The sequence below is a fragment of the Amphibalanus amphitrite genome, unplaced genomic scaffold, assembly GCF_019059575.1.
Source record: "Amphibalanus amphitrite isolate SeventyFive unplaced genomic scaffold, NRLGWU_Aamphi_draft 000337F_arrow, whole genome shotgun sequence".
Taxonomy (NCBI): Eukaryota; Metazoa; Arthropoda; class Thecostraca; order Balanomorpha; family Balanidae; genus Amphibalanus; species Amphibalanus amphitrite.
Window position 1 is genome coordinate 76,725 of NW_024881832.1, and position 26,258 is coordinate 102,982.

Genomic DNA, 26,258 nt, shown 5'->3' on the forward strand with positions numbered 1-26,258 from the left:
AAATCATTTGCAACAGCCGAATATTCTCAGCTCTAACAAATTGCTACATTCAAGGCGCGCTAAAGTCAATTCAGGCGTAGGGATTAGGGAATATTTTTATCCAAGGCTATAGAACTAACTTATACGGCCTTGATAGAACTTCTAATAGATTTTTATATCAACCTCAATATCAATATCGAGTAATAACAAGACGTTTGAGTTATTGACAAGATTCTTACGGATATAGGTGTTGGCAGGTCAAGGTGAGGTGTGTAGTGTAATATAGTTAAGTGTTTCCGACATTATTTTAATATCAAGCTGTATATGATGTACATGCTTAAGAATAAACACATTAATGTATATGCCCTGGATGGCTCATAAGCATTTACGAAATAAATTATGTACTGCCTTCATCCGTAACGCGCAGGGCAAGTCCTTAATCAAAATACAGGGCCTCCTAAGCAGGGTGTGCATTGGTATTGACCAGACTGGAAAAAGTCCATGTTACCATCGACATGTCTAGCATATCAGATAGATTGTGCGGAAATGTTGGAGCAGCATCTGGTGTAATTGTGCTGAAATATTGTTGCACAGATGGACAATTAAATTTGCCACATATGAATCATAAACCCGCGCCGGGCCGGGGGGGGGGGGTTTGAACACACCCCCCTCCTGCGGTTTTCCGCAGATATCTAAAAAACGGCGGCGCTGAGCGCCGCCGTTTTTGGCACACCTGTTTGTTTATCTGTTTCGCACATGTTGTGAAAATTTCAGACTCAGGTCGCCTTAGGTCAGGTCACCAGGTCACGCAAAGTGACCTCACCTCAGAAAAATAAGAATACTTGTCATAGCTACACCGACTGATTGATTGCCTTAAAACTTTCAGCGATTAATTAGAGTAACATTATCTATAAAATGTTTATCTCGGAATTTTGATATCGGTCAGATCAATTTTGCGGCCTCTCCATTATACGTCAATGGGAGAAAATTGAAAAGCGTCTGTTTTGCACGAACGCTATTCTAGACACTCTCAAACATTGAGATGTAGGTAAAATTGACACACTGAACCGGAAAATGGCAACTGTGACCTCTCGTTATGTCCCCGAGGTCATCTCAGGTCACAAACAGAATCTAACAGTTTCTCGCTAATAGCTCCTGCTAGAGGCGTGTTAGAGCGCTGAAAACGCCTTAGATGTGTTCGGCTCGACGTTGCGGATCGACTGATATGCAACATGACCTTTTCCGGTCAGGTCATGACCTTGACCTGAGGTCAAATTTTCAAGTTGACCTTTCAAGGTCAAATTATAGATCATTCAACGCGTCTCGACGAGAGGAACACGGTGCTGGCAAAAGTAATGTTTTGGCTCTTTTGAGTCAAAAATTATTGCCGAAAAAACGCTTTTCGTAAAAACGGTTATTTTTGGAGTTTTTGCCATCTGGAGGCTAAACCGTTGACCTGAGGTCAAATCTGAGAACATTACTCAGACAGGTCTGTAAAAGGGCTATCAAATGCGCCTTTCTGCGGCGCTGTAGCTCTATCGGTTCCCGAGGTAGCCGTGGGCAGTTTCCAAAATGTTGAAATAGTCAACATTTTACCTTTGGTGACCTCTGGTGACCTGACCTTTGACCTGACCCAAAAAATGACCCAAAGTGTTTTCGTCCTTATTTTGGACGTTCTTTCGATTGCCGCTTTTCGCGTGTCGCTACGTGGCCCAGGAGCCGAGTTAGAAGGGGGGGGGGGGTGTTCAGACACACACCCCGGCCCGGCGCGGAATCTCAGAGCACCGGCCCGGCGCGGGTTACAAAAAATGGTACAAGCAAAACGACAAGACTTTACCTTAATTTTAGTTAAATTTACTCACTACACTCTACATCTACACTTGAAATGTAAGCCTGTGTCGGTGTCACTGTGTATTAAATGTGGTGGTGTGGGCAGTGATGTCAATGTGCTAAAACAAGGTGTTGGCCTGGCTGGACACCATCGAATATAATTAGGTAACAACTACCCAAGATGATCATGTGTCAGTGTCCAGAGATCTATCTGTCAGGGCCTGCTAGTGAGCATTTCAACGGTAGTCTTTTCCAAAATACTTGGCAAAAATGTGTTATTCATCCTGATCTTTCCCACAGGCTATAGAGCTTCATGGTTGAAATGTTGTATCTAAGCCAACCATTAGATAGATCTGTTAGCAAATGCATTGTTTGTGATGCAGGTTGCTGAGCTATTCATATTGTCGCAGCCTGCATCCTGATCCACTTGTTGCAGGTAGAGAGGCCATTTTCCAATAACATATGTATGCCTCATTGCAGACTTGTGGCACAATGGAGCTGCTGGTAAGCTGTTGGCCAGTTAGCTTAGATGCAATGCTGCTCACATCTCAGCAGATCTTTTCTTGCACAATTTCTTGCAGTTATAACAAAATTATCCGGACATCCATCTCGCAGTGTTTACCAACACCAGCATTGCCAGCCTTCATGATAATGCAGTCATGCATGTGCTGGGGCATCCCAGCCGCCAGATTTTCTGAGTTTGAACTTGCCTGGCTTAGTTTTGCCCTGTCCAATTTTGACATGCACCTCCAATTGGCCCGTGCTTTTGACAGCTCTTTCCTTAGTCATGAATATGATGCACGTTCTGCTGGGGGAAATTGGAAACATTTTCAAGGAGATTGAGATCGGAACCATGTGAGATCAACCGTCGTTTTCTCGGAGAAACTCAGCACTCCTTGTCCTGTTTTTCAATCTGACGCAGTGCCTTTATGAACACGGTGTGGGTGAGGTGGATAATTATTGCGAGCTCAAAATATAGAGTCCTCATTTGCCGTCCGCCTGAGATAAATGTGCTGGTTCTGATGCTGGGTCGATAGTAATTGCCATTGATTATCGTTTTCCGGAGCATCATGTGCGGCTGCCACAAGCAGAGTAGTTGAGCATATTGCCCCAGACGTGGATCATTGCTAGCCGTGCAACTCTGGGAGCTGTCGGCACGTTCGAGTTGCTGGTCACCCACACACAAGTATGGCGGCTGAGAGGATGGCACGGCCCGAACGATGACGGATCCGACCAAATCGCCTGCCGCCTGTTCTCGTCTCGTCTGACCAGCGCAGGTGTCCTCACGTGAACTTCAGGTGGTCGCCGCTTTCAGTTTTGGTGTCACTTTCAGCTTGAATTGCTGAATGTCCAGGCTGTTCCGCGGGTAGCGGTGAACTACCATATGATGCGTCTTACTCCCTGGGTTGTTGGGCCTTTCGGCCAGCTTTCGAGTCGTTTGATTTTGATATCGTTTCTTCATCTCCATTTTGACAGTTGCCCTTCCAAGGGCAATCATGCGGTCATTGCTGGCTGAGTTCGCAGCCCATTCCACAATTTGTGACGCTTCAGCCCGATGAGCAGCTGTTTCATGCTGATATTAAGGTGTCGACAGGTCATCCTTTGGCTTATGACACCATGCACCGTTCCCGCAGCTGAGCTTTACTGCGAAAGGAGAGCGGATGCTTGACGCCATGACTGTAAATTGCAAAGTGACTTCCACCTCGGAGGTGATTCGACTCGTACTGAACGAACTTCTAGTTATCACCCGAGGTCAGTAGGTATCCTGGCTATGAGAGCTGAAACCATGGGTAAGAGTCCATTGAATTTCCCTGGTCTTTGGTCAGAAGTGCGGAAATCGAATGTCCGGATAATTTCGTTACCCACTTTTTGTGATTTAAAAGCACTGCCTCGATGGATAATTTGCATGCTATGCGCTCACCTATTTCGCTACCGTTCTTTTTCTCTTTTTCAGCTTTGAATAGCCAGTGTATGCTTTATATGTAGACGTATGGCTAATTTTACAGCTGGCATCTCTGCGTAGCTCTTATCCGCAGAATCCACATTTGTGTTCTCCTACATCTGAACCTACATTTGTGTGTTCCTGCCTGCCTACAAGGGCTGTAAAAAACACGTGCTACTAATACAGAATACTAGCTTGTGAAGTCGAATGTGTGCATGGGTACCCGTCAAAATTCGTGGAGATTTGGGTCGATATTTGTCCCACAACTGATGTCCTAGAAATCATTACCTTTTCATAAACCATGCACCCTAGGCTTTTCACAGTTGAAATTATTCAAAAAGGCCATTGCGCATGCGCGTAAAATGGTCCGTGACCCAGAAAAAATAAAAATTTTCTTCTGGGTCACGCATTATCAAACCAGATACGTTCACTCACCTCATGCGCGATATAACCCCCTTATCGGCAATGACCTTCTCCACGCGTAGGCGGAAAGACTTGCATGTCTTGATGATGTAGGTGGGCAGAATTACTCTTCTGGGTCACGATTTTTTTCCTGGGTCACGCTAAAATTCGTGACCCAGAAGAAAAAATGCGTGACCCAGGGGAATGGTTTTTACAGTTTTCCGAATATGGCAAGTTTGTTATCGAATGCTAATCTCCAAGTACATCTTATCTGGAGTACCTGAGCACGCAGCAACACGACACTGTGATTCTTTTCGACACTTACCAGCCACAAGCCACAAGGGCGTGTGACCCAGAATAAAGAAATCTTATGGCACGCAGGAGATGATTTCCCCTGGGTTCGCCCAGCCCAACTGACAGTTTTCAGTTTCCGCCCCCGCTCTCTGCGCCTTCGCGGGATAGGACCATATGCAAGTCTGCAGACCCTGCTTACCCGGTCCGTAATGCTTTGAATGAGGAGCTAAGTACCGTGACCCAGAAACAAACGTGACCCAGAAAAAAAGTTTGCCAAAAACCACACAAAAGCACGGTTCTGGAAAGATGTCCAAATTTTTTTTTTTGCCACTTTGCTGTTGCCTTTTCAATGATTTTTTTCTTCAATCAAATGTCCAAATCTCGCGTACGAACCCGTGTTACGCTAAAATAAGCTCATTTATTGACGTGAGGCATTATTGAAATCGTGGGACAGCATATCTCCACGAATTTTGACGGACACCCGTATATGTGTGTGTGTTTTTTAACATGTTTTTTATGTTAACGTGAATTAAATGCGTGTCTGCAATGTGAAACAATATTCAGTATATAAGACTATTTTTCATAAGATAAAGTCATGTAAAGTTACTTAGTCAGCCTTAAGATTCTTAGAGATACCTTGCAACAGCGTGTTGCCAGTAACGGCCAAGATTTAGGTTAGCTGACGTATGATAGTACTCGGTCTTGTCCCGCGTACGAGCACCTCTTCGACACCGGATCTCACTGTAACGATCTAAAGCTGAAATTAGCTTTCACCGCTTGTGGTCTTCCGATATGCCTCACTGCTTTGGTGTCAGCACAATCCTCAGTACCATTTCCTAACTGTCGGATGAAGGTGGGGTTGGTGCAAGCCCCCCCCCCCCCAACTAGAAAAGTCGGGACGTGAAATATTGACGGTACATGCTTGACTTGGAGCCGGCGAACTCTCCGTCCCGGCCACTACGGCGGACTCCGGCCACCTGAGCTGTGGTGACGACTCGGCGCGAATCACCGCGCTCCATACTGCCGTGTTATTTGATACCTGCACCGCGTTCCATACTGCTGTGTTATTTGATACCTACACCGCGTTCCATACTGATGTGTTATTTGATATCTAAGTAATGTAACCGGAGCCCACGCCGCCGCTCCGCCGTCGGAGCGTGAGGTGCAATAAAGCCGCTCCCGCTCAAATGAACCGTAATTTTCGTCCTTATCGATATCGCACTGATGCAGGGTTTCCTCAAACGATTTAGTGTCCAAAACCCTTTTAATTGCAGTTTAAGTCGCGCCAGTGAACTTAGTCAAGATTACCATGCTCATTAACTATGAATCCGACGACTTTTTCTCGACGTTTTTCTTCCTCCTCATTTCAGTTAAAATTGTATTTATCTAAACTGCGTAGCATGCCTGTTGCTGTGAACCAATGCAAGGCTGGCTTTTGTGCTTATGGTGTACTGGATACCGCAAGCCGCATACTAACCTTCCCTAGAACTGTAACACCATAGTAGTGTAGAAGATATGTGGAAGTTGCGTAGCCTTTTGTAAAGTCTGCACGGCGAACTTACTTCGTTAAGCACGCTCATGTAATCAAATTGACCCTCCGTTCCGCTACCTACCGACTACCCATTCCCCGAACACACTTGTTGGCGAAAACTTGTTCCGCTAGTATATACTAGTGCATTTACCGTGTCCCTGTGCCGCAGGTTGAGCCGAGCCGCTCGTTCAAGCGGCGCCAGCGGAGGAAGAAGCAGCAGGAGCGGCGCCGGCAGGCGGACGGCAGCGCACCGGCCGGCTCCTCTGACGAGCACGAGCCGCGCACCGCCGGAGGAGGAGAGCCGGGTGAGGGCAGCGCGCCGGCCTCCCGCAGGTCCGGCCAGGGCGGACACCCTCGGACCGACGGCGGCCAGTGCGGAGTCGGACCGGAACACGCCGCGCGTGAGGCCGACAGACCCGCACCGGTAGCCAGCAGCGGCGAGACAGAGGGACGAACCAAGTCGGCCAAACGGAGGAAACGCAGGTCCACTGGTCCGTCCAGTGCAGCTGCCAACGACCAGCAGGCTGAACCGGCGGCCACCGCCCCTAGTGAACGAACCGAACCGGTACCCTCTACCCCCACTGAACGAACCGAACCGGTACCCTCTACCCCCACTGAACGAACCGAACCGGCCCCCGCCGCCTCTACTAGACGGACCGAACCGGCGCCGTCTACTTCCTCTAAACGGACCGAACCAGTGCACTCTGCCTCCACTGAGCAGACCGAACCGGATCCCTCCGCTTCGGACCAACGGACCAAGTCGTCCCCCACTCAACGGACCGAGCCGGTGCACTCTGCCCCCACTGAACGGACCGCACCCGCACCCTCCGTTCCGAGTCAGTGTAGCGCTCCGGCACCAGAGTCCGGCGCTGAGCCGTTGCCGGAGCGGCGCCGGGAGACCAGTCCGGTGGTGAGCTCCTCAGAGGAGGTGCTGCGCTCAGTGCGCGCGCTGCAGACGGTGCTGGGGGAGCTGCGCACCCGACTGCTGGCCGAGCCGCCTCCCGCTGCGCCCTCCGAGGCCCAGAGCGCGGCCCGGAGCACCGCTCCCCCTCCACAGGCGACCATGGCTCCTCCGGCAGACGCCGCCGAGGCGCCGCAGAAGACCAAGGAGCAGATCAAGGCGGAACGCAAGGCCAAGGCCGAGGCGGCCAAACTCGCCAAGGCGGCGAAAGCTCAGAAGAAGGTAAGAACGCCGGGAAGCCTGTCTTCCGTTACCCTTGCGAAACAGTGGCGCTAGGTTTTCCATTTAGGTAGTTAATTTTCAAAGCTTCTTTTAGGTTTAGGGTAATATTGGCGTCAAATATCTTGTTTGCCTTGCCACATTTTATTTGGATTAATCATGCTTGTGAAAGGCCTACTTTTTTCTCTACGATGTGTTTGTGTAGATTATAGATATGTTGAGGCACATTGCTCGTGCCGAGTCGTGAACGTTCCCTCTCTGACTGCAGCAGGCGGCAGCGGCGGCTGGAGATGGCGACGGTGGCGACGGGCCGCCCTCCAAACCCGCCCAGTCCGGTGGCGGAGCGCCGGCAGAGACCACGGCAAAGTCCAAAAAGATGGCGACGCCCAGCGGCGAGCCGGCAGCTGCGAAACCGTCTGAGAAGACGCCGACACTGGTCGGACAACCAGAGCCGGAGAAACCGGCTGGGGAGAAACCCGCCGGGGAGAAGTCCAAGGCCGAACTGAAGGCGGAGCGGCGCGCTAAGCAGGTCAGTGGACGGTGGTGAGTAGAGGGTAGGGTGAGGCTGAGCTGGTGTGCCTTCTCCGTGTTCGGCTGACACATCCGAGCTCACCAAATGCTGATGTTTGACGTTCCCTCTTTGTTTGACACACAGGAGGCACAGCGGGCAGCCAAGGCTGCCGCCGCGGCTTCGGCCGCCGCGACTAAGACGCCCAAGGCGGGGGCGAAGGCTGCCAAAACGCCAGGACCGGAGCGTGTTACGCCGGGGGACGCGGACCAGCCGCACAAAGTGAGCCGTCTCAAGCCGTACTCCGGCGTGCTTTTTGGACCATTTTTAAATGTGTTTGGCGAGCTCCGGTGACGTGTGTTTGTATTCAAACGTCAGAATAGTGTATGTTGTACGTTTTGATACTTTTTTCTAGCAAAACAGCATAGATCCATCATAAATTTGTATATTTTTAATAGTCATGTTCATTTGGTGTTTGTGTCTGGACGTGCATGCCTGGCAGTGCCTGTACATTTTTGTTATTTCAGGAGTCGTCGAAGGGTGACCGTCGCAGCGCCAAAAAGGCCGCCGCGGAGAAGCCGCCCGCCAGGAAGGGCCTGCAGATGTTCTCGCACCTTCTGCAGTTTGATGCCAGCAGTGCAGACACCGCCACCGGCAAACACGGGTTAGTCACCTGCTGTGGGCCGGTGAGAGGATGGAACGGCTCGGAGGGTGGAGTGGGACTTGTTTGGGAGGAATGGAATGGATGGGCAGCTAGTAGGTTTGGGACATACCGTGTACACTAGTACAGGGAACGCCGCCTCTCTCGACCATGCCGCTCAGCTACTCCGCCATCAAACCCAGGTTACACTCACTGCCTTTAGTACGGGCTTCTCTTCCCTGCCTCCCGGGCTGCCGTGTCTGGTCTGCCCTCTGGCCGCGCTCTGACGCCGCTCGCTCGCTCGGTCGTCCCCAGTGTGCCGCCGGCGCTGGAGCCGCTGCTGCTGCGCCTCTCCGCCGGCCAGCTGACGGGCGGCAATGCCGGCGCCGTGGCGCTGCTGACCGCGCTCGCCGACCTCGTGGACCAGTACGTGACGCCGCCGCAGCGCGAGCTGCTGCGCGACCTGCCCGACCAGGTGGCGGCCGCGGTGGCGCAGCTGGCGCGCCGGCGGCCACTCTCTGTGGCCATGGAGAACGTGGCCCACCGGCTGGAGCAGGCCATCCGGCACGAGGACGTGCCCGCCGACAAGGGCGACTATGAGGTGAGCAGTCAGAGCACCGACGGCGCCCGCCGCGCGGTCAGTGGGGGCGGGCTGGCTGCCTGCTGCGTCTCATTTTACTTAAGTAGACCTATTTCGGATGGCATAGTTCGTGATCGTGCCATGTCTTTCGGTCGTGGTCAGTTTCTCATTTGTTGTGTGTTATTCGCCCCTCCATTTAATGTTACTGACTGCTTGTCATGGTTTTGTTGTCAGGCGAAGCGGTATATTATTGATTGGATCGAGACTTTCATAAATGACCACATCTGCAAGGCGATGACGGCCATCTCCATGTTCGCCGGCCAGAAGATCACTGATGGTGATGTGATCCTGACGTACGGCAGGTCAGTGAGCTGGTGGGGGTAGTGGAGGGAGGTCAGCAGGTTGATTCGCTCGTGACCCTCCACTCTTGACCAGCTGCAGTGGTCAGGGCCTCATGTTCTGAGACAGCCCGCGGTGGTGCGATGAGCCGGTCCCTCTCTGCATCAGTCGCGCTCATCCGTCCCCACTCCCCTGTGACCTGACATGTGAGTTGTGACCCGGTCGGGTCTGCTGCAGGTCCACAACTGTGCTGGACGTGCTGGATGCGGCGCAGCGGAAGGGCTGCCGGTTCCGGGTGATCGTGGTGGACTCTCGGCCGCGGCTGGACGGGCGCGACATGCTGCGACAGCTGCTCGACGCGAACGTACCGTGCTCGTACGGTCTGCTCACGGCCATCGGACACCATATGAAGGAGGTAAGACAGCGCGGACCGAGGGGCTCATTCAGCTGAGCAGGTGGAAAGTAAAGACATCCAATAGGTGAAATTGGACGTTACACGAATAGGTATCAATGACGGAAGATTCGAGCCATGCCAGTTCGTACAGACGGTACAAAAAAGCCTTCTACACCTTTTTAGGCTCAAGTTCGAATAAGTCAAGTTCAAATTCGAATAAGTCAAATTCATATTGGAAGATACCAAATGCAAAATCGAATACCTCAAGCTCTAATTGAGATTTGCCAACATCAAATTGGAAGAAGTCAAACGCAATTTCGACTTACTCAAGATCAAATTCGAGTACCGTTGTTTGGTCTAACTTTGGGCCGTGTGGGTAACTTTGTTCCACGAGGAAAAAAATGGCTAAATTTTAATCAGCTTAATACCTATGCGCGAGAAATGGCATTTTTGGGCCGGAACCAATGAAGTAGTCAATGATAAACCCAGGGACACAAAAAAATACGTCATCATGTCAATTTTGGATTTTCTAGATTTTTTTTGGTGAAGCTCCTTTTTTTCACCCAATATTAAGGTTTAGGTAGGTCCCTGTACGGGGCTCAGATGCTACCAGCCGAATCGATTTTTGCAATTTGCCTGAATAGGACATCATGTGAACTTTGCATTCGACTATTGGTAATTTATTTTCCTCAAACATTTTTTTAAAATTTGGGGGTGGTCAATGTTTATACATATTTTTTGCCGTTAATTCAATAACTTTGGGCCACCCGCAGGAAGGGTAAATCCAGGGGTGATTTAAAGTTCCGACACCATATGATGAAGAGGGTCGTCGAATCGTTCGTTGTGTTCCGTGCCTTTTATTGTGTGTGGTTCGTCGCGTCCTTGGTTGTGCGTAAATGCCCCAGCGGGATACGTAAGCGACCTACAGTCATGATGGTGTGCATCATCCCGTGACTATGTTTGTACAATGTACAAGTTTGCTGTTCCTTTTTTAAAAGCCCCTAAGTGGACCAATGTATCCATAACGACCGCTAACATTGATACTTTTGGCTTTTCCATTGTTTTATTGATGCATTTATTCATATGGTACAAAGTTATTTTTGTGCGGGTAACATTGTGCCACTCTAATTTCAAAAAAATAAATATATGTCATTATCCAAAAAAATTAAGAGTGACTATAGGTGACCAGCAGGGATGTCACTGCCTTACTGCACAATTTCCTGAACATTTAACAAAATAATTTGGAAGTAATACGAAGAAAAGTCAAAAACTGGTACAAAGTTAGGCCAAACAACGGTATGTCAAATTCAAATTAGAATAAGACTAATTCAATTTTCGCAGCAACCTGCCGTCAATAAGTCGAATTCTTATTATCCTATTATGCTATCATTATTGTTATTATATTATGCTATTAGTATTATGATGTGCTAATCGCCATCCGCCCTACATCGAATTTGGCTGTCGACTCCCATCTCGCCCCGTCTCGTTTCGATAAAAGGTTGTGCGTCATATACTCGGTTAAGTTCGCAGCTCTGTCAGAGCGACGCGGTCTATGCTTGAGACGAAACGGAAATCTGCCATTTGAAAACTGTTGCCCATAGTATGCAAAAATATCCCGCCATAATGAACTGATATTTGCACAAAGCTGTCAGCCATGAGCGGCGATATCAGACTGGGCAGTGGCGGGGAGAGCGAGCCGTGCAACGGCCAACTGGTTCACGTGTAGCGGAACTGTCTTACAGCTCAAGATCACTGACATCCGTCCAAGCCGTCCATTACTTCGAGTCAATTTTCACTACCATATAGGTATACGTGCAATTTCTTTTGCTCCAATTGTAAAGCTTAATTTTAACTTGAAGACTGCATATGCTTTGCATTTACCCTGAACATATTTTAGCGCAACATATGTACGTACATTTTTTCGCGACATCTTATTTTTCGCGAGCTCATAAAAAGAAAACAAACGCATTCGTCCATTATCAAAGTACTTGCATTGTGACTGAAAATGTCATGCATTCGGTGACGAAGAAATTATTAACGCTGATGAAAGAATGAAAAAAAAAACAAATTTGTACTAATGGAAGACGAAATTGAAGTTGCCTCATTCTAATTTGAACTTGGCCTATTCGAATTTGATCTTGAGTAAGACGAAATTGCATTTGACTTCTTCCATTTGATGTTGGTATATCTCAATTTAAGCTTGAGGTATCCGATTTTGTATTTGACATCTGGGGCATTCCACGATAGATCGTACCAGGCCCGTCACCCTCATCTCTCAGATTTTAATGAAAATCGGTCCTAGGGGTAATCATAGGCCCCAAAGACGCCTGGCAAAATATCAGACTTCTCAGATCAAAACTTTTTGAGTTATATTGCATTACATTTTTTTAACTTCGGTATGTAACGGTGAGTTTGATGGCCTATAACTCAAGAACGGGTTAAGCAACCAACAAAAAGTAAACAACACTAAGCTTGCGATGAATCAAAAATTAATATTACTATTTAAAAATTCCAAAGAAAAAATTTCGTTGTTGAGCAAAAACCTTAATCTTTTTTCATTTGCCTGTAATGACTTTTGGGACCAAAATTTTTCACATTTTTATTTTTTCAAAATAATCTTCATGTCATTGCAAATCGACATGCAAAAAATTAGAAAGGTGTTCTTTCTATAAGTTCCTCATTTTCCCGCAAACAAAATGGGTTTCGGAGGGGTTGATACGACCCCAGCACGCCGTTTCGCTTCTAATAGAGCTAGAGCCTCGCGGGAAAAACGAGCGTGTGTGCCGTTACAAGTCGCAGCGATTGGTACCTGATTTTAAGGTCTCAGGTTAACCGGTAGCGTCTGAGGTCAGGTCACGTGACTGAAGTTACGGGTTCGGTTTTTAGTAAATAACTTCGCAAAAAATGGCCGCAGAGCCGCGATTTTGGCATCATTGTGTTCGCCTAGCTCAGGTGCATCGAATGGTATACTTTTTGCTAGGGTGAGGTCAACTTAAGTAGTTGACCTCGGGTCAAGGTCAGGTCAAAGCCCCTCAGGTCACGAAGCTGGGCAAAGGGTATCATATGGCATATCATTCGATTCGGAAGGTCTTCTCGAGTCCATTGGTGGCTTTCCCGACTCTCTAGCTCCATTTGATCGGGAGTTATTGACGAAAAACTCGTACGACCCTAGTGACGTCATAAATGACGTCACGCAAGGTTAACAATGCAAAAGTAAAGCATTGGACTTTGCAAGGAGTGCATGAAATCACGATACCATGTACGTGGGATAGTTTTAGATCATTCTCGGCGCCAAAATAACAGTTTTTATATTTCCCCATTGATTTATAACAGTGATGTCACGTGACCGACCTGACCTCATGTAACCTTGAAAAATTCCCAGATTTACAAGTTGTGAGACCTCTGGAGGACACCATGTATGCGTCCTGTAACTTTCATCTTGGACAGCTATGGTCATTGGCGTCCAAAACAATGTCAGAACCAAACAGCCTTTTTCACCCTCGCGCTTACAGGAAAGAGGGTTGAATGAACCCTCTTTTCACTTTTTTTCAGATGACTCAGACTTGAATTGAAATTTCAGTAACCCGTGATGTCACTAGGCAGCTTTACCACGCCATTTGTAAGCTCCCCTCCCGAAATCACTATTCGAAATCGTTATCGTGACGTAAAATAAATACATTTGTAGAAAGAACACCTTCCTAATTTTTTGCATACTTCTTAACAATGAGCCAAATACTTTTTTAAAGAAATAAAAATTCAAGAAAATTTGGTCCCAAAGTCCAAAAAATACAAATGAAAGAAAACTCGATATGTCGTATATCAAAAATGACGTATTTTTCGAAATTTCAAAAATACATATTAATCTCTGTTTCACTGCAAGTTCAATGTTATATAACATTTGGCATTTGAATAATCCGTCTTAGAGTTACAGCCCGCCAAACTTAGCGCTGCAAAGCAAGATCCAAAAAATGTTATACACCATAACTCAAAAAATATTTATCTGATAAGCCTGAAATTGTTACAGGTGGATTCAGAGCCCCTGATTACCCCCGAGACCAATTCTCGTCAAATTCCGAGAGATGAGGGTGTCAAATTGGAAAAAAGTGGTACGATCTATCGTGGAATGCCCCATCTTCCAATATGAAGTTGACTTATTCGAATTTGAACTTGACTTATTCGAACTTCAGCCTAAAAAGGTGTAGTGACATGTCTGTTGCTGTTTTCGCCCTTTGCGATTGTGATCCCTTCCCGACGATAACAGTGACACGTGTGACTCCCGCTCCCCCGCAGGCCACCAAGGTGCTGCTGGGCGCCCAGGCTCTGCTCTCCAACGGCATGGTGCTGTCGCACGCCGGCACGGCGCTCGTCAGTCTGACCGGCCGCGCCCTGAACCGTCCCGTGCTCGTCTGCTGCGAGACGTACAAGTTCTCGGACCGCGTGCAGACCGACTCCCAGGTCTACAACGAATTAGGTGAGGCTGAACTGGCTGACTGGGGACGTGGCCGACGAGCCTTGAACAAAGGGGGCGAATTAATTACACTGGTGATGATTTATCTGCGAAGCAAGAATGCAATGCTTCCATCCATTTTTGTATCAAGTGAAAATTTTCTTCATATGTATTCGTATCTCTGCGCTCCTCCCTGATACGTGTCGTCGTGAGTGGACTGCCTTGCGCCACCTACCTTTCCTCTGACCGCGGTCTGCTGCCCTGTCCCTCTCTGACCGCCGATCTGCCGCCCTGTCCGCCCCTCGGTCTGCTCGGTTTGCTGCTTCTTCTTCTTCTTCTACACGTCACGCCGTGGCCGCCGGGGCGGCCACGGCCGTGGCAGCGTCGACCGGGGGGTCGACACGGCCCACCCGCCGCAGGTACTCGAAGATGAGAGTCGCTGATCCGCCCAGCACATGCCCCAGGCTCGGCAGAGGTCCGCCCCACAGGCGGGACCTCATGTGGGCGTACGCTGGGCATTCGGTCAGCAAGTGTGCTACCGAGTCTTCCTCCTCGCAGTTCAGGCAGTCGGGGTTTGTCGCAAGACCGATCTCGTGGAGAGTCTTCCTTGTGAGCACTGATCTTCCCACTCTCAGTTGAGACAGTGTCACCTGCTCCCACCTGGTCAGGTCCTCGTGTCCGGGCGTGGGTGGTAGGTGAGGATGAGCTTTGGCTCGGGCTGCGGTCCACTCGGCGGATCTGTGGCGTATCGCCGCTCGGGCGCCGGCCATGTCCAGCGGGACCGCTGCCTGGCTTAGCTCTGCCGCGGCTCGGTTGGCTAGCCTGTCGGCGTCCTCATTACCAGGGATGCCAGCGTGCCCCGGTACCCACTGGAGGGTGACGTGCTTCCCGGAACACGTGAGGTCATGGAGAGAGGCCCAGATGCTCGCCGGTAGCTCCTCCTGTTGGGCTGGCTCCTCGGTTTGCTGCGCCGGTCCTCCCTGCGTGGAACCGCCGGTCCTCCGTCCTGCTCCCTCCCTGACCGCGGCCGGTTGCCCTCCCAAGGTGTGACCCCTGACCGGCTGTCCTGCTCCCTTCGTGACCGCCGGCCCGCCGCTCCGGCAGGTGACCCGAACGAGCTGGTGACGCCCGACTCGCCGCTGGCCGACCTGCGCCAGTCGGAGTCGCTCAGCCTGCTGAACCTGGCCTACGACGTCACGCCGCCGGAGCTGGTGGACGTGGTGGTGACGGAGCTGGGAGCCATCCCCTGCACATCCGTACCGGCAGTGCTGCGGCTGCAGCAGAGCGTGGTGTACTGAATACCGGCTGCAGACCGGTATGTACTGAATATCCGCCCGGGCGGAGTATACTGAATACCGGCGTGTACCGGTTCGAACGGTGTGTACTGAATACCGGTCTCAATGGGGTGCGGCCAGTGTCCGCCTCTGGGATGGTGTGCAATCTGCATAACTGCGAAAAAAATGCCGCCGTCCCGGAGCCCTAGTTGGCAAACACCCAACACCACCACCCAACCCCAACTACGCAGTGCGTATGTACGAACGATGCGCCTGGGTGCTGACTGGTAGTCAGGCATTGGATTAGCTGAGCTGCGGTGACTGGCGGGCTAATATGGGTGTCACTGTGAGGAAGGGGTGGGTTCTGTAGGGGGTGGTCGTGTGCCCGTGCGGCGTGCTTTCTATCCTAGTGATGTCAGGGTGAAGGTTCTGACGGCCCCGCGTTTGGCCGTGCCACGCCGACTGTTCTGATACCAAGTGGTGCGTTGTTACGATTTATTTGTCTACGGTTCCTTGGCTATATGAATATAAAAAGTTTAATGTTGATACAGCTTTGCCCACAGTGGCCCCGCTCCTATTGGGACGAGTTTAAGTTTCGGTAGAAAGGAAATTTTGCCGTTTGAGCTTGCATTTCATGCGTTTAACAAAGTTGCTGACATGGGGCTCTTGATTAGACGATCGACCATCTCTAAAGATCGATTATTATTAGGGCTAACCTGGAAGATTCGCACTCCTTGTGGCAACATAAAACACTCGGCTCGCTCCCCATTGGAGACTAGAGTCTGAGCTTTGTTGATCGTATGCAGCTAGATCTACACTTGGATCTACACTAATCAGATCAGGCACTCCACTCATAACACTTCACTAAAACTGCCTTCGTAAAAAGGGCATTTCGTCATAAAACCTCGCTGCTTCCTCCGAAGCGCATAGTTTTCACAGCGGCGCCTGTCGGTTACCGACCGACAAGGGCCCGCTTCAGTCCGTCCTTATTTCTCTCCAGCTCGGCCTCGTCAAGGCCTCAGTCCGCTCCATTCTGCTCTCAGACCGCTCCATCCCGCTCTCAGTCCGCTTCAGTCCTCTCCATCCCGCTCTCAGTCCGCTCTCGGTCCGACCATTCTGCTCTCAGTCCGCTCCTTCTCAGTCTCAACCGGCTTTGTCTCGGCGACGTAGCGCTGTTTCATTTTCATCCCTCTCCTTACCGCCTCAGTCCGCTCTGGCTGGGCCTCATTCCGCTCTTATTCCGCTCCAGTCCAAACGCATTCCACTCCATCCGTATCTTATGTCCGCTTTATTTCTACCTTCATTTCGCTCCGTCCCGTCCGCCAGTTTCCCCGTCACCCTCAAACGCGGCGTTGTTGTACTGCTCGGCCGGAGGGGTGGTCTTCAGAGTAGGCACCGGGCGCGCGGACACAGCTCCGTTCTTGGTGTCACTGCAACATATGAGGGCAGGGTTCGGACAAGTCAGAAACGAGATATCGGGAGGTTATGTTCCTAATAGGTGCATTTTAAATCTATTCACCAGAACTCTAAGAATCTTTTACCTTCTACACTGGCCTTGATTTCGACAGAATGCTTTGAAAAGAACCACCTGTGTAATTGTGGCGACATTGAGTCGTCTGTATGTTCTTCGATATACCTCATTTTGTTTCCGAACCCTACATACCATCACCACACAAACACAATTGAATAATGCGGAATATGACAAAATTGTAAATGACCAGTGATAAAGAATGCTAACGCTTTTCTCTCACCCACCCGTACAGGATTGTTGAAATGGCGTGGGCCGGAAAACTACATACAATAAAGTCGTTATTTCCGCGATAGGTGTAAGGCACCTCCCGTGCCTCGGGGTAGCGAGTGCCTTACCTGCCGAGCTGTTTGGCCTCTGTGAGCGTGTCGGGTAGCTTGTGGCCGGTGGTCTCTGGCAGGACCAGGATGAGCAGGCCCCCGGCCAGCGCGGCCACGGCCAGCACCACGGCCGGCAGGTGCACGTACGTCTTCGCCTGCGGTCATCGGTCAGACATTCACACAGCAGGCACAGCGGCGCAGGTGCACGTAGGTTCGCGCCTGCAGTCGTACCGGTCAGGCATTCACACAACAGGCACAATAGCGTAGGAACAGTGATGTCCATTGTCCGCGCCTGCAGCCGTACCGCGAGCGGTCAGACCCTCCCACGACAGGCACAGCAACGTGAAGGCTTTATACTCATTGCCCATTAGTACATGAATGCCTATTCCCCCACATTCGTAAAGTTATCAAATTTCTATAATGATATTTTGCTAATTAGCCAAATTACCAAAGGGTTGAAAGACCGGGTAAGTCGACAAGGAGAGTTACGATTGGTTGAAAAATGGTCTGACACATTTATTTGTAATGCTTGAGACGCCGTGCTACCTTATTCCATTTTGGCCGGTGTGATGCTGGCTTCCCGCAGTTGGCCCGCCGACCTGTCAGGCCTCAGGGTCCGGGGGCGGTAACTAAATGTCACGGTCTTCGTCACTCGTCAGTGTCCTGTATCACTGTCGATATGTGCCAGTGTCGGTGTCTGAGTCATTTTTCATTGCCTATGTATGTCAGCATTGATGTTGGTGTCGATATTTGTCAGTGCCGACTGCCGGTGTGTTAGTTTAATTGAAGGTATGATTGCGCATCAGTCTATGTATGTAGTCGTGTACCTACCCGGGTCCGTGACGCTGTATGTCCGAGTCTGTGTCGGTGCCGTCAGTGTCTTTCAGCGCCACTGTCCGAGTCTGTGTCGGTGCCGTCAGCGTCTTTCAGCGCCACTGTCCGAGTCTGTGCCCGGTCAGTGTCGGCGTCCACTAACCATGTCGGCCACGAACGGCGCCACGATGGCGCCGATCCGGCCGCACGTGGAGCTGGAGCTGACGCCTGTGTTACGTAGCACCGTGGGGAACACCTCCGCCGAGAACACGTACAGCACGCCGAACGAGGTCGTGATGCAGAACCGGGCCATCAGCGTCAGTAGCAGCAGCGGCCAGTCGCGGGCAAACGCCCCTGCGGCAAACGCAGACACACTGGTCAATGGCCATACAGCAACCGAGGGGCGCCAGTCACGGACAAACACCCCTGAGCGACAGATGCACACAGACACAGGTCGGTCTTACAGCGCTTGAGGGACCCCAGCAGCGGCTAGTCACTGGCAAACACTCCTGCAGCACACAGACACACACACTGGTCATGCAGCAACTACCGCGCAGTCAGAAACTCACGCGGGTCATAACAGCGACTGCGTCATACGGCATACCGTCCTCAGCGGGACACCGTACCATTTCACCGACACCAAGAGTACAGATTTAGACACATGACTGTATATCTATAGGCATAGATAAGCATGGAATGGACACATGTCAGTTGTCACATACATATGTACGGCCCTCCAGGTATTTAGTGGTTGGTTGCCACCATCACAATAAGCGATTTGCATTGATGAATATGTCTAATGGCTGTTGAAAACCATTGCCGAAGTGTGTGTACGAACCCTCTTCTCATTTCTATTCAGTCATTTTACAGGAGTGTCTCTGTCATTCAAATTTATTACACCAAAAGCACATAGGCTAAACAACCACTCTTTTGCTGGAGGGCCGTACGTAGTTCATGCAGAAAAGTCGCACAGCACAAAGTAAAGTTACACACTAGGGGTAGGTACAGGGACCCGCAGTTGCTTCTGTACACACTAGTATTTCAGCGTATTCTTTGCCTGTGACACCGTTGGAAGCGAATTGGGAAATGATTGTGTGCTTATTAAAACCACCATCTGAAGGGCTTTAAACTGATGTGCTGCTCTCCTAATTCAGTGAACTTTTTATGGCTATATCAGCAAAACATTGTTTTCAGCGCTTTTTCTTGCCCCATTCCTTCTGAAACCTGGAACCGCTTATTCCATTTACTCCTGCCATCTGACGATGGTCGTGCTGACTACTAGTTCCGGCGCTAGTTACTGCTCCAGTTTTGCACCCGGCACAAACTCAGGCGGCACCGGGCCGTGGCTCGACCAGGGGAGGGTCGGACCGAGCCGACTGCCTGGGGCGCGGTTAGATCGGACGCCCTGCTGGGGAAGGGGACGGGAGTGAGGGGGAGGGGAGGAGGTGGTCACGTGGTCCGTCCAAGCTCGCAGACGGCCTGTCCTGCGCCCAGCCATGTTCCGTGATCCAAAATGGCACGAGAGCTGTGGAATGCCTGGAGGAGACGCTTCGAAAGCGAACTTCAGCAGCACTAATTTACCATATTCTGTGGAGATAAATGAATATTATCTTAATGCAGAAAAAATTGTATGCCTAAGCTGTATAATCTGTATCTTTTTAAAAGTTGTAAATAGAATTATTTTTAGGGACTTACAGGTTTCGTATACACAGTGAATTGTGTTACATTAAGCCGTTTCGCTGTTATGGTTACTAACTGAAGAGTTATCCTTTTTTCTCACAGGGAATGACAATACAATAACAATTACGAATAAAACCAGACGTTTTGCACAAAAAAGTGCCTCCGTCAGTTGCAAGAAATAAGTAATTAGGCATACATATTTTCTTTCGATAAAATCGATGAAGTAGTTATCTTTATTTTTTAAGATATATTTTCAGCAGTTTTTTTAAGCACATCATGGAAGCTTATAAACATTTGTGTATTTTATCGGCAACCCGGCTGGCCAGACCGAGACGGTGCCGCATATAGTTCTCATCGATGTTAAAGGAAAAGGGCCACCTTTAACATGGGGATTGAAACTGAGATAGCCATCTTGTAGCCCGTGTCCGAAAACCTATCTGTCTACCTCCTTACGGCCGATTTCGGCCTCCATTCGTAGTTATCGGCAATTTTAAAAGAAAATACGCTAGGAATGCGTCCTTATCCCAGGAATGCGTTCTTATCCGACAATACAGCCACCCGCGGCGAGGCTTTGGTTTTTTACCAATCAGCTCCAACCAGCTCAGCTTTAACCAATCAGCTTATCTGACACAATCCGACGAGTCTGTCTTCTGAACGCTGATTGGCTTGAGTGTGACGTCATCGCTATGCCATCATACAGTAGGTGCCGTAGAGAGTATCAACATAGTACCAATATGTTAAATAGTTTTAAATACTTTTTCGCGAATTGTGCACTTCTGGCACCAGTATTAAAAAGAAAATGAAAAATAATAATGTCAAAATGAAAAACAACGATATCTTCATATTTCACGAAGGTGGCCCTTTTCCTTTAAACCTATACACTTATTTTTTCTCCACTGACGAAGGCACGTTGTTGTCCGAAACGTTTGCTTCTATTCGCATTATTGTTTTTATATTGTCATTGTCCGTCAGAAAAACATACTCATATGGACTGGTCTCAGTTCATGTAGAAACTAGAAATTGTTGCATATTCATCAACACAGATAAAATGAATATTAGCCCTCACCACACATATAAGTCGAGGTAAGTAGACCGCACCCCCTGTTTTTCACCAATAAATCGCGGCAAAGCGAAGGATTGCGACGATTCTTTGGTGCCCTGCAGTTAATCAATTTTACAACTTCCCGGAAAATTAAATAGCCCTTATCATTTTTGCATCTTGTCTGAGAATTTTAAATCCATGAACCAAATTGCCTTTAACCTGGCTGTGATCATTTTTCTGAACATCATGTCAGGCCAGAATAGCAACTGAAAGTCAGCACACATCTTCTGTGTGTTTCCATAGTCGTTTCGTGATTAGCAACGTGACAACATGTGAAATATACTAGGTATCTAATGTTTGTCTCATTGATTGTTGTGGGTGCCAAGGTCACGTGAAACTCAGGTTAAGGTCATTTACTTGAAATAATCTCGGCTAACTTCCTTAAATTTACACCTTTTTACTGTGTTTTTTAGGAAGTGTTGGTTTGAAATTTAGCACTCATTTTAGCATTTGAAAACTAGGCATACTTAGGTATCAGTTATAATGCCTATGCAATATGTTGCAAGGCTGTAAGTGCTTGTTAACATTCTATGGATAGCCGGCAGAACGCCTAATGGGTGATCTGGCGTGACCCGTCCTACCCCAAATGCTTTGATACATCATCTTTGATCAAAGCAAGTGCAAATTCGGAGTCAGAAGCAAGCCAAGCCCCAGCAAAGTTCACTTGTATAAATTCTAGCAGGACCCAATTTTCCGTGCTTTTGGGTTATTAACCTGATCTGGGAGGCCAACCAGTGACCTAGGATCTCAGCATTGAACAGAACATAAAAATAATTGGCTTTCTCTCGTCAGCGATGACCAGGACCTTCAAATCATCGGATTTCTCTCGTCACGAGCAGCTCGCTCTTTTTGTATTTTTTAGCGAAGCTCTGGCTATTTCTATCAAGGGCCGAATGGCTGAGGGTTTCTACGCCCCTCTGCTACATGTAAGACGCTGAAAAGAAATGCCTAAGTGGGATAAATATCGATTGGTTTTTAAGTGCCGAAGCCCGAAGTACTTTAATTTACTTCGATAGCAGTTTTTAAGACCAACGAGCTCGAATACTATAACTTCTTGAACAATGTAAGCACCACATAAAATGAATCGTAAGACTAAGCGGCTCAAGATTAAGAAGCTATGAGACACTTGATAAAAAACGGCATAGATTAGAAACTGCAACTAACTTGCACTGGTTTTTAAACCTTTTCGTTGCAGACTGGTAGATTAAATTTTAGGATTGATTTCAGCTGATGCTCAAATGGAGCTATTCATTCGTTCATTCGTGCGACCATCCAATTCCATTCATAAAAGAAGCCAGTGACAAAATTGTTCATTTTAGATAAGTGTGAAATAGAAACTCAATAAAAGTTTAATGATACGGCAAATTTAACAGCTTTTATAATGAACAGACAAAAAACTTTAACAAATCAAAGTTGAGAGCCCCAAATAGGGGAGAGTGAGGTAAGATGAGCCAAGGGGCAAGTTTAGCCACCCCATGTTCCTCAGCTCCTATGGCGCTAATTGACTTGAGCTTCCATGTGCCGTTCGCTTACGATGCTGCAGTCTTTCACGTGAGACGGCAACGTTCTCACGCTCAGCACCCGGTAACATGTGGTATCGCCCCTGATAACTAAGACATGTTTTGCCTTTAAAATGAGATGTTTGCTATCTGCGGTGCATGGTTATTTTCCTTAGCGGGTGTCATTAATCGAAAATGGCCACGGGTGGGGCAAGATGAGCCATTTTCACCTGGGGGAAGATGAGCCGGATAAGCCATTGTTGTCTCCGCTGTCGAAAACCAAACTGAGCTACGCTTGTTTCTGCTGAATAAAAATGGTAGGAAATTGTTTTTCTTTGTTGATTACACAAGTTGTAATTGTGATTTTCAGATTATCTGAAGGAAAAAATGATTTCTTCCGTAATAGAAAACTTGACGAGCTATTGAAAGGCTTAAAACATTCACTTTTTGATGGAGGAAAAAAAACTTTGCCATAAGTATCTATCGGCCATGGAGTAAATAAAAGAGCCCACTCTTCGCCGCGCCCGGGAAAAGAAAAGGTTCGCTTTTTCTATCCATGCTCAACTTTCCCCACGACGTGTCTCAACTTACCCCGCCCATGGGGTAAGATGAGCAACGTGCAAGATGATTTTTGACGTAGCCTTTTCAGTACAAAAATAAACGGTATGAAACATTTCTGGCCACCATTACATGCGCAAATCACCACTCTGTCCGTCCAACCCGTAAACGCAGAAAAATGATCAGTCAGTTAGCCTGTAGCTTACGAAAAACAAAAAGCGGCTCAACTTACCTCAGTTTCCACTACGTAACACAATTGAGGGCATTTTTTAGGCCATCACAGTATTTGTCAACAATTGTTGTTTGGGGGACTGGGGAGGGTGGTTACTGGCTCATAATCTGTCCCCCCCCCCAAAAAAAAAAAAGAAAGAAAGAAAACGAAACCAATCATCCGCGAAAAGAACTATTGAGCTCGAACCAAGGTGACGAATCGATTTATAGGTATGCAGGATGACTAACGATGCCACTTTTTGACTTCTTGTGTCAAATAAATTCCATCATCTGGATAGCACGTCTTAACATTCTATTTGACATTTTGCAACAAACGTATACTATTTGGCGCGACTAGCCTCATAAATGTTCTGAAACTAAAACCGTTTCTTCGCAATTAACTTGAACCACGTCATCCCAGCTTATGCACGACAAAAATAAAATAATGCTTCAGTATCACTGGCCTGAATTCCAATGCTTAAAGTTTACTCAAAACCGGTGTGGCTGAGGCACTCTTCGCTACATCTCGTGACGGCCACCATTGTGCTGCATTGTTCGGTAAGCTATAAGTTAATAAGGAAAGGATTGGTGAGTGGGTTGAAAACAGCCCTCACCCTCCACCCCCCCCCCCCTCCGTCTTCTGGAAACATAAGTAACCGAAAGATCTGGCGATGGTTTATCCACCTCCTCTGCCGCCGCGCTGCGAGGCCTCGATTCGTTCGGTATGTGGCTTCCTGAGCGGTCCTCCCCGGAGGCAAGGTGAAAGGTCATGGCCTGTATCAGAAATTTATACGTTGCTGAATATGTTTTATAGTTCTTCCAAGGCCTTGGACACCGTTTTATTATATCGGATAAACATTGCACTTTCTTGTCAATCAATACATCTAAAGAAAACTTGATCATAATCTTATACTGCGGCAATTGTAGTTCTGCTTACGGTTGCCTCTTTATGATACGGGCCACCACCACCTCCACTACGCTGGAGGTCTGGCGTTCTACCCCTCCCCGCTACGGACCGGCCCTCGGGCTAGGAGTGTTAGTACTGAGCGCAAACCTGTAGTAGTCACGTGACTTTCATTCACGTAGCGTGAACGGAAGCTATAGGCGATACCAAGGACGGGCTCTGGGGAGGCAACCGGCGCGGAAAAATAGCACGATTGTAGTTTTGGAAGAATATTTGTTGCGGTAAGAGGAATTATACAAAACATACGTCCTAGGAGCAAACATGTGTTATTCCTCCATACTTTGCACTACATTTCCTTTCTCCAATGGCCAGCACTTAGCAAATAATAGCGCAATTCTAAATTGGTAATATATGTGTACAGTAGCAACTGCGGGTCCCTGTACACACTACACTGAGTACACAGCCCATAGATGGTCGAGCCTGTCATCTGATTAGCACAATTAGCACGATTCACAATTTGGTTACCGGGTGTACACTGTGCAGGGTCGTCAGGCATCCTGAAGTTCTGCGAATGAGTTAATGCAGGTGTCTCCAAGGTCACAGCGTTCCCCATCTGATGAGCAGAGTTAGGTACTATTGCTGCTCCGTCAGAAGAGGGTGACTCGTCACCTAGTCGGTCGAGACCACCAACGTGTGCGTACTGTGCACCGTGTAAGAATAGCCGTAACAATCGGCCGGATTTTTCTGTACGTGCGCCCGCAAGCAGCAGAGCTGTTTTGGACAGGCACACAGTAAGCTCGGTCTATTGTTAGAGCTCGGAGTCTGCAAACTAAAAGAAATACCAAAAGTATGTGACTGGGCGATCAATTTCAAGATCTTTAGTTCTATGCCGGACGACAGCTAGAATCTGCTGATCGAATAGCTAGAGGAATGTTACTGAGAAGATACGGCCTTGTAGTGCAGCTATTTCTGATGGATTAAAGCTTGCGACTGCAGGTAAAACCGCATCCTTGCAGATGTCGCAGCGGGAGTGGGGACAAAATGCTGACATTGGCTCACGGGATAAGACATGCTCGTCGTCCCTTAAAGGTACCTACATTAGCGCAGACATCTTCCGTCACGGGGAAGTGTACACCGATGGTGATTTGTAGGTCATGGTGATTTAGCGAAGGCCGCTACGTCTATGGCAGTAATCAACACTCCCATGTCAACGCGCCCATGTCGATGTCAGTACTCTCCGCGTACCCGGCAGCCGACGTGTTGTCATCCAGTGACACAGTCGGCAGACACCTGTTTTTCTTCCCCTCGGCCCTTCCCTTCCTGTGTCAGTAAAAACCAGAACCGAGAGCTCGTGTCGCCCTCCAGAAGATTACTGAGTTCCTGAGTCAGCGGCGTCCAGCCGGGACGGGCTGACTGCAATTACCTCCCAACGAGGTGTAGTTGCCAGGGGATAGGTAGGTACGCAAGTTCCTTGGCGGGCAGGCAGAAGGCAATACTCGTCAAATCCCGCTTGAAAACTGGAAATCTCATGGCCAGACAAAGCAGAAATTGCGTGAAACAAGAACTAACTGGGGCAGTATCCGTGGAAGTGGAAAAAATCGTCAAGCACGGGACCACACGAAGCTGAAATAAAAAAAAGAAAACAACAAAACGCACGGCTTTGTTAATTTCCACCATGCAAACGACGCAAAGAAATGGCTCAAAAGAAGCACGTCTTCCCCATGCAGGGCCTGACCTACGGCGATGGCGGCGCCTCAGACCCACCTCCTGGTACGGTGATTTTGGCCCCTCAGACCCACCTCTGGGTACGGTGATTTTGGTCCCTCAGACCCACCTCTGGGCACGGCGATGGTGGCCAGCAGGCATCCGCCGGCCAGCAGCATGGTGCCGGCGATGGGCAGTCGCCGGCCGAGCAGCAGGCACACGCCGATACCGATCAGGTAGGCGGGCACCTCCACCAGACCACCCAGCACCGTGCTCAGGTAGATGTCGTCGCCCACGTCCGCAAACGAGAAGATGAGCCCGTAGTAGACGAGCACGTTGGCCGTCCAGTTGAACCACAGGTTGAGCGTGCGGTAGCGGACGGATGGCGAGCGGAGCAGCTCTATGACGCTGACGTGCCGCCGTCCCTCGTGCTGAGTGGCGGCGGGCGGGGAACAGGCGGAACGGGCCGCCGGTCAGGGAACGTGCCGAACCGAGAGACGATGGCCGATCGGCGAGACGTGAACTGGTGTCAAACCATGGTGCATCGACTGGCGCACCGCTTAGCCCCTCAGTATAAACAATAACCGGTAATAATCGCAT

General features: G+C 49.0%; 2 protein-coding genes across 9 annotated transcripts in view; one reads left to right on the top strand and one right to left on the bottom strand.

Moving 5' to 3' along the window:
* The first annotated feature begins 42 nt into the window (after positions 1-42).
* LOC122388856 (translation initiation factor eIF-2B subunit delta-like) lies at positions 43-15,884 on the top strand. 5 transcript variants are annotated; one of them, XM_043380332.1, is made up of 12 exons: positions 98-242; positions 2,290-2,313; positions 6,148-6,527; positions 6,594-7,161; positions 7,427-7,687; positions 7,814-7,948; positions 8,194-8,330; positions 8,622-8,907; positions 9,121-9,248; positions 9,463-9,640; positions 13,910-14,090; positions 15,171-15,884. In XM_043380332.1, exons 2-12 carry the CDS (start codon positions 2,302-2,304, stop codon positions 15,362-15,364), a joined length of 2,460 nt encoding a protein of 819 aa, XP_043236267.1. In that variant the 5' UTR covers positions 98-242; positions 2,290-2,301; the 3' UTR covers positions 15,365-15,884. The 5 variants fall into 5 exon arrangements, with proteins under 5 accessions (XP_043236265.1, XP_043236269.1, XP_043236268.1 ...); XM_043380330.1 differs by having other exon boundaries at positions 43-242; positions 6,148-7,161; XM_043380331.1 differs by having other exon boundaries at positions 82-247; positions 6,148-7,161.
* Positions 15,825-26,258, bottom strand: part of LOC122388857 (organic cation transporter protein-like) — a 32,707-nt gene continuing 22,273 nt past the window's right edge. For all 4 annotated transcript variants that reach the window (XM_043380335.1, XM_043380337.1, XM_043380338.1 and 1 more), the window contains 4 exons: positions 25,789-26,089; positions 18,165-18,355; positions 17,207-17,343; positions 15,825-16,770 (listed from right to left, as the gene is read on the bottom strand). In XM_043380335.1, coding sequence (XP_043236270.1) covers positions 16,641-16,770; positions 17,207-17,343; positions 18,165-18,355; positions 25,789-26,089 — 759 coding nt within the window. In that variant the 3' untranslated portion in view covers positions 15,825-16,640. The remainder of the gene's footprint in view (positions 16,771-17,206; positions 17,344-18,164; positions 18,356-25,788; positions 26,090-26,258) is intronic.